The 8,482-nt window shown below is 34.6% G+C and overlaps 1 protein-coding gene across 1 annotated transcript; it reads right to left on the reverse strand.

The window, feature by feature from the left end:
* Nucleotides 1–3,146: 3,146 nt before the first annotated feature.
* On the reverse strand, nt 3,147–8,199 carry LOC130216409 (gastrula zinc finger protein XlCGF8.2DB). Its single transcript, XM_056448304.1, has 2 exons — nt 8,052–8,199; nt 3,147–4,566 (listed from the first exon to the last, which is right to left on the reverse strand). Exon 2 carries the CDS (start codon nt 4,544–4,546, stop codon nt 3,608–3,610), a length of 939 nt encoding a protein of 312 aa, XP_056304279.1. The 5' UTR covers nt 4,547–4,566; nt 8,052–8,199; the 3' UTR covers nt 3,147–3,607.
* Nucleotides 8,200–8,482: the final 283 nt, after the last annotated feature.

Below are 8,482 nucleotides of genomic sequence, written 5' to 3' on the forward strand. Positions count from 1 at the left end.
ACATTTCTCACAAGTGATCATGTTTTAATGCACATCTGAAACTGTGATAGTTCTCTAACTGTAAAGCAATGCGTTTCAGTAGGAAACCTTTCAAACTTACAAAACCTAAATTATTACAAAATTAAATGGTATTCATTCATCAAGTCGGCACATTAAAACAGAGCCTCATTCATAAAACATTTATAGACTGAGTTGATCTCAGAGTGTATGAACACAAAATAAATGGCAGCATTGATATTTATATAATAGAAGTAGAAAAGGGCTTAAAACTACATTAGACTTTGAAAGCCAGACTTTACAAGTGAGTGTTTGGAAATCTTAAGCCAAGTTTTGCACCAGGTATTACAGCTTTTGCCAAAGTAATTAGCCAGTGGCCTCAAACTCAATTCCTGGAGGGCCGCAGCTCTGCATAATTCAGCTTCAACCACCTAAAACTCACACCTGCTTAATAAACTCTAGCCGTCATGAACACATTGATTAGTTGGATCAGCTGTGTTTGATTAGGGTTGGAGCAAAACTGTGCAGAGCTGCGGCCCTCCAGGAAACCAGTTTAAGACCTATGAACTTAGCAGTGGACATTGCCAGCTGTTAAAAAGTACCGGTTTCAGCCAGCAGGTGAAGATGTTGTCACATTTTTAATTAGTAAAAGAGCAGATGACAGTAATAATACAGGGGTTCCAAATTACCCTATATATACCTTCTGACTGAATTTTCTGTTATCAGTTAAAGAAGTTTAATGCTTTAGCCACATTTAACAGCTTTAATCAACATACGAGAGAGCAGTAAGCACATGTACAAACAATCTTTACAGTCTTCATCTTGGACTTACAACCATTCAAACAATTATTAAGCATTTATGGCGCAAATATAAATACTGATATCTGTGATAGCCACCAAAATAGATCTTGCTTTATAAAAACGGTTCGACCGCTCAAATAAATTTTGTATTATAAAGTAATGGACAGTAGTAGTAGGTAGACTTCAAAGAGTCCACTCAAGCTAGTGCTGGCCGATTTATTAAAAAAAGTGAAAACAAATAACTTGCTCCTTTGGAAACAATAGTAATTATTTTTTTATGTTTTCAAAAGTAGAAAATAAGCAGTGTCTCTTTTAATTAAAACAACTCTTGTATATCCTGCAACCAATATTTTAAACTGTGCTTTTCTTGCATCTTGCAACAAATGTTTTAATTGAAATAATCATTTTGATGTAATGGAAAATATGCCGTCACAAGGCATCTCTGACACAGCTTCCGTCATCGTCAATGTAGTGCAAATTAACACAATAGAAACAAACAGAGAAGTGATGACACATGGCTCCACATGCAGGAAGTAGCAAAAAATATTTGATCGATTATTGGTTCGACTTTGTCAAACCATTTTCAAAAAATAATGATTGCTATTTAAACTATTTTAATAGTTTGAAAAGAACTAGTAAATTGTTTGTAATCATAGGAGAATACTGATATTGTATTCATTTTATACAGAACTGTTCAATATTGAACCACTTCATTAATCAGACCACCTAGTTTTACGCGATTCTGCGTAAATAATATCATAAAACATTCAATTCAATTGTTTTACATGACTTGTAAACGTTGCATACACAGCGCACGTGATGCATTTGAGTGTCTCTCAAAAAATGATGTCTCACCTGCGCCCTCGCAACCATTACATTACATGGAATGGGTTTTTTTCAGCCAGTGCAGTAAGCAGATGTGGATGAAGTGCAAGTGATTTACATGTGAAATAAAGCAAAGATAAGATAAGATTTTATTTATTTATTTATTTATTTATTTTATTATTATTTTTTTTTTAAATAAGATCGATTATGGTTCGGATTGTCAATTTCGATTGCTTTTCGATGAACCGCCCAGCCCTAACTCAAACCATTTTTACAAATAATGACTGCTAGTTAAACTATTTTAATAGGTTGGAAAGAACTAGTAAATTGTTTGTAATGACGAGAGAATATTAATCTTAATGGCCTACAGAGAACGTATTCATTTTATACAGAACTGTTCAATATCGAAACACTTCATTAATCAGACGCCTTAGCTTTTCGTTATTCCACAATCGCTGGATCAAACACAAAATCAACAAAAAGTCTTGAAAATTCTTAATTTAAAAACAAAATAAATCACAAAAAAATGTAAATAATCTCATAAAACATCCAATTCCAAACCATATAAATCAAATTATATTTATTTCAGTTTGCAATTAATTGCTTTACATGACTTATAGACGTTGCATACACAGCGCAAGTGATGTATTTGAGTGTCTCTTGAAAAATTACGTCTCACCTGCGCCCTCACAATCATCACATTACATGGAATAGTGGGTGTGAATTGGATGTTTTGTGCGTTTGATGCACTTCAGACAGCAAAAGAAAGTGTGAGCAAACATCTAACAAACAGAGCAGGGTCATGTAACTCCACACAAGGTAAGGCAAGTAATTGAGACAGGGAAAGAAAAAATGACCTGGAAAAATCAATTATTAGTTCGCAATGTCGATTTTGATTACTTTTTGATTAATCACCCAGCCCTAACTCAAACCATTTTCTTAAAATAATGACTGCTAATTAAACTATTTCAATAGGTTGGAAAGAACTAGTAAATTGTTTGTAATGACGGGAGAATATTAATCTTAATGGCCTACAGAGAATGTATTCATTTTATACAGAACTGTTTAATATCGAAACAGTTCATTAATCAGACGCCTTAGCTTTTCGTTATTCCACAATCGCTGGATCAAACACAAAATCAACAAAAAGTCTTGAAAATTCTTAATTTAAGAACAAAATAAATCACAAAAAATGTAAATAATCTAATAAAACATCCAATTCCAAACCATATAAATCAAATTATATTTATTTCAGTTTGCAATTACTTGCTTTACATGACTTATAGACGTTGCATACACAGCGCAAGTGATGTATTTGAGTGTCTCTCGAAAAATTACGTTTCACCTGCGCCCTCACAATCATCACATTACATGGAATGGTGGGTGTGAATTGGATGTTTTGTGCGTTTGATGCACTTCAGACAGCAAAAGAAAGTGTGAGCAAACATCTAACAAACAGAGCAGGGTCATGTAACTCCTCACAAGGTAAGGTAAGTAATTGAGACAGGGAAAGAAAAAAATGACCTGGAAAAATCGATTATTAGTTCGCAATGTCGATTTTGATTACTTTTTGATTAATCGCCCAGCCCCAACTCAAACCATTTTCTTAAAATAATGATTGCTAATTAAACTATTTCCATAGATTGTAAAGAACTGGCAAATTGTTTGCAATCATGGGAGAATATTGCTCTATAGAAAATCTATTAATTTTATACAGGACTGTTCAATATCAAAACACTTCATTAATGAAGTATTACAGCCTCTTTTTCAACATAATGAAATTCAAGCAAGCACAATAACTTTTGTACACACTTAAAAGCCTCCAGAATATATCAAGTGACATAACACTGTGAAATTCTACATGACAATAAAAACAAATGATACAAAAATAATAATAATAAAAAAGTTCTTTGACATTATCATCTCACGTTGGGGAGGAGGACAAAGAGTCACACTAGAACGCGCAGGATCTAAATAGAAACTGCTACTGAGCTTTTTTGCATTGCTTTCTTCTATGAGAGAGTAAAGAGGAAGAATACCTAAAACTCTTCCCACACGGAGGGCAGTGATAGAGATTCTCACCACTGTGGGTCCTCTCATGTATTTTGACATTCATCGCACTAACAAATCTCTTGTCACAGTATGAACACTTGTACGGGTTTTCTCCAGTGTGGATCCTCTCATGTACTTTCAGATACTGTGCGGATTTGATTCTCTTTTTGCAGTGTGAACACTTGTAAGATTGTCCAGTGTGAACTCTCTGGTGCAGCTTTAGCTCTGCATCTCTAACAAACGTCTTTCCACAATCAAAGCACATGTGGTTCTTCACACCACCGTGTCTTTTCAGGTGTATATTTAAAGTGCCCATCTGACTAAAACTCTTCCCACACAAAGAACACGTATAAGGCTTCTCCTTCGTATGAACTTTTAAGTGATCCTTCAGGGAATCCGACCTAAAAAAGGTTTTATCGCAGCGATCGCAAGGAAATGATTTGACTCCAGAATGAATACGCAGATGTCTTTTAAGACCCCGCAAGCATCTGAAACTCTTCCCGCATTGATCACATTTATGTGGCTTATCGTCAGTGTGAATGGTCATGTGATCCCTAAGATTTCCTTTTAGTCTGAAACTCACTCCGCATTGATCGCACGTGTGTGGCCTTAGTCCAGTGTGAATTGTCATGTGTTCCCTAAGACTTCCTTTCATCCTGAAACTCGCTCCACATTGATCGCACGCATACGGTTTCTCTCCTGTATGAACTCTTATGTGATTTGCAAGGAGTCCTTTTCGTTTGAAACTCTCTCCACACTGTTCACAAGTGTGTGGGCTCTCTTCTCTTCTTTTCAGTAACTTACTTTTAGTCTGCGAGCGGCTCAGAGGTTTTTTCGTGTTATTACTCCTCTGCTTCCCCCGGGTCTTCATCTTGGTTTCTCTGATCGGGTCTAAAATGAAAAAAAGAATTGAACAATTTAAGAAGTGTTATTTTAAAAGAGAAAAATTGTCAATGCAGATTAATTTTAAGTGGATTTACGAGTATTTTGCCAATTGGGTGCAATTTATAAGATCTTTTATTCATCATATGCTTATATTGCTCGAATGCAGGCATCTCAAACTGCCGTCCTGCGGGCCATTTGAGGCCCTCCCTCTTTCCCGCAACTGACGTCAAAATATAACGAAATCTGGCCCACAAAAACATTTGTTTTTGAATCACTATCATTGTTATGCAGTTGCATTCAGCCACTTGTGGTTTTGACCCCTCACCTACTAGGCATGGGACGATAACCGGTTTTAAGGTTTACCGTGGTTTTGAAAAGTTAATGTTTTAAAACCGTTAAAATTTTATGTTATACCGTTCCTACGGTATTTGTAAGTTGTTGTTTTTTTGGATTTATTAGGCCAACAGTAGAAAAGGACCCTCAAGATTAAAAACTACAGGTCAGTCCATGATTCAGGAAACATCTGAAAAACAAGTCTCTTATAAACCAACATCCAGCATGCTCTAGACCTGAAAAGTGCAGTGGAGTCTTACCAAAATAAGATATGCAAAGATGCCTTTTCAAGTTGAAAAAAATAATTGGTGTTTTATGTAATATTTGTGATTTATTTTCATTATTTAGCCTGACATGTTTACTGTTCCAATCCATTTAAAATGTTAAAAATATATATATAAATACCATGTTCAATGCGGAAAAAACACGTGTGTTGTTTTTCACCAAGACATCTAAATAGGACATATTTTAGAGCAGTAATTACAATACCGTGATGTTTTTACCCAAAGTTATCATTCCATCAGAATCTTATCCCGGCCCATGCCTACTACCTACTGGACATGTACTATTTGTTCGGGTTACTTTCAGTTTCTCTCAGTGTGCAGTCGAGAGTAACGCACATGCAGATTATTTCTGGGGCTTAAATAAACATTCAAATATATGTCCGTAGGTCCTTATTTTTCACTAAAGCTCTATTTTTGAAAATATTCAAGGGTCATTTGATTATAATCAGCTTTATAATCACCTGTGTTTTGTTGTACAGAAACTTCTTCATGTTATGCTGGTGGTGTGAATATGATAATTTTGCTAATATTCGATTCAAATGGTCTCTCCTCATGCATACGATTTGTATAAAAATGTGCATAAGTAAAGTTTTACTGCTGGCTAAATTGAACATGTTAAAGCAGGGTTGGGTTGATAGACGATGCCATCATCCATCGCCGATGGCCGATAGACCACGATGCTCAGCTGGCATCGCGATCCTCCGCCCCGCCCCTGTTGCAGCAGCAAGCCGCTCGCAAAAAATACAGGCCCCATTTACACTAATACATCTTAGTTTTAAAATGCCATTTTTTTACTCATCTTTATTTATTTATGATTTAGTTTTAGGTAAAACAAAGACCATGCGGGTCAGGTAGTTGAAACAGTAGGCTACAAGTAATGAATTCATTATTAATTAATTAATTATTCTTAAATAATTAAATCACTGCTGCCTACGACGATGATGCCATCGCAATGTTTCACATTAGACATCGTACGATGCCAAATTGGTCGACATCGACCAACCCTATATTAAAGTAAATGTGAATATATACATACATTCCCCCTCTTTGTTGTAGTTTTACAAAAAAGAAAGATATTGAGAAGTACAATTGTCAGTTAAGTCACTAAAGTTACCCAACCTGCTTTCTGCTGTCTTATGCTATCGGTTAAACTTTTGGTTAAGCAACAATTGATTGGGACATAATAATAACAATAATTATTATTAAATTGTAGGATTTTCATAGCAATTTAAACTACCCCTTCAATATGTACAACAAGAAACAAAAAGGAGCTTTGACTGCATTAATAACATCAAGTTTCCACTTTTTTTCTTGTGCTTGAATGCTAAAGCGGCCCTCGTATGAATTGTCAGTCACTGATATGACCCCTGCCAATTTGAGTTTGAGACCCCTGCTTTAATGTGTTTAAACAGACTGTTTCAATTTAAACAAGGTTAAGATTGAGAATTATTCTCTTAAAAAATACAGCAAACAGAATTAAGACCTTTTACAGGATGTGTGGGAGACACAGAAATGATAACAGGGACGATAACCACTGTTTTCAGCTTTCTCTCCCTTGATTTTATTAAGATAGATTGTTGGTGATTGGATGGATGTTGGTCTGACTGGGTACTAGCTTTACTTGGAGAGAGAAAAATTTAGACCTGTTTAAAATTATTTAACACATACATACAACACAATATTTCAGTGAATTTAAGACATTTTAAGGCCTAGAATTTTGTTTTTGAAATATAAAACTTTAAGACTTTAACACCTCGGGGAAAAGTCAAGGTTTTAAAACAAACATTTTCTGCTACACCATTCCTGAGGTATATGTAAGATTTTTTTATTTACGTTTCTTTTTCTTTTTTTTATTAGTTTTTTAGGACAACAGTATTTCCAGCAGAAAAAAATATCCAATGACGCCGTTTTAAATTGTAAATAAATCTGTGGTTTTGAAACTAATGAAGACAGCAGAAGTCAATGATTCATTTGAATTATTTAGCCAGACACGTTTACTGTTACAAAACATCTTAAAAGTTTCTCAAAATAAAATATACTGTGTTTAAAGGGGGAAAAATTTTTTGTTTTTTAATCAGACATTTAAAAGGCATATATTTTACAGCAGCATCATAATACCGCAAAACATTTTATGATATATGTTATAATAGGTATATGATTGATAAATATATATATATGTGTGTGTGATTATGTTATGATAGGTTAAAAAATGTACAGTAAATAAATCTTACACATACCTTAGGAACGGTACAGCAGACAATTTTGGTGGTTTTAAAACCTTGACTTCTGCAAACTGCTAGACTGTCCTTTTAAAAATGCAATATGATTACATATATGCAAAGCTGACAGACGCTCGTCCTACATTTTCTCCATTTGAAACTAGTCTGCACTTTTGTTTTTTTATCAGCTTCTTAATATATATTTGCAGCTGCAAAAGCATCCTGTTATCACTGTTGTGCTATAAAGACAGTTGGTTTTTATACTATACTATTCACAGTGCGTCTGTTCTGACAACGACAACATCAAGTAAAACACTGAGGTAAAGTTGGTTTTATTTTCACACATTTGGACTTTCTCCTTAATAGTATAATTTCATTAAAGTATTATTTGCAATTTCTAAATAGGAAAATCACATCAGGGGTCAATGACTATAACAACATTGTTGACGGTCTATTAAATGGTGCTAATGCCATACTTGCATGTGATTTTAGACTGAATATTCAAAGTACCATGGTAAACAACGTAAGGAGTATGTCACAAGTTGTCACTGAACGAATGTGCTAATCTAAAAACCAACTTTACTTTTACTGCTTTAACTTTTATGACCTTGTGTACTTCAGAATCACAAATGAAGTAACAGGAATAAGCACCAACCTCTTTGTTCTTCAGTATCATCGATTTTCTGTCCTCTTCAAACTTCTCTCCCCACTGCCGTTTCATACATACTTCTTCTTCTTTTTCCGGTTGGCTAACCAACTCTGTGTACATATTCCGCCACCTAAAGGGAAGGAGGATGACTAAATGATATGGATAATGCAGATAATGAGTCAGAACATTTCTTCTTCTGGTTGTTTTTTGGCGGTTGGCAACCAGCTTTTTGGAGCATTACCGCCACCATCTGGATTGGAGTGTGAACCAGGAGTTGACTAACTTATGTATTTCTTATAGTGAAACAAAGCGGCACAAAAGAAAAGGCAAAAAAATAAACTAAATAAATAAATAAAATTTATACTACATTTTTTATATATTCCTTTTCCCGAAATCCTTTTTTCTATTTATTACCCTTATCCAATACTCTTTCCTTC

This window comes from Danio aesculapii, chromosome 22, assembly GCF_903798145.1.
Source record: "Danio aesculapii chromosome 22, fDanAes4.1, whole genome shotgun sequence".
In the NCBI taxonomy this organism is placed as follows: Eukaryota; Metazoa; Chordata; class Actinopteri; order Cypriniformes; family Danionidae; genus Danio; species Danio aesculapii.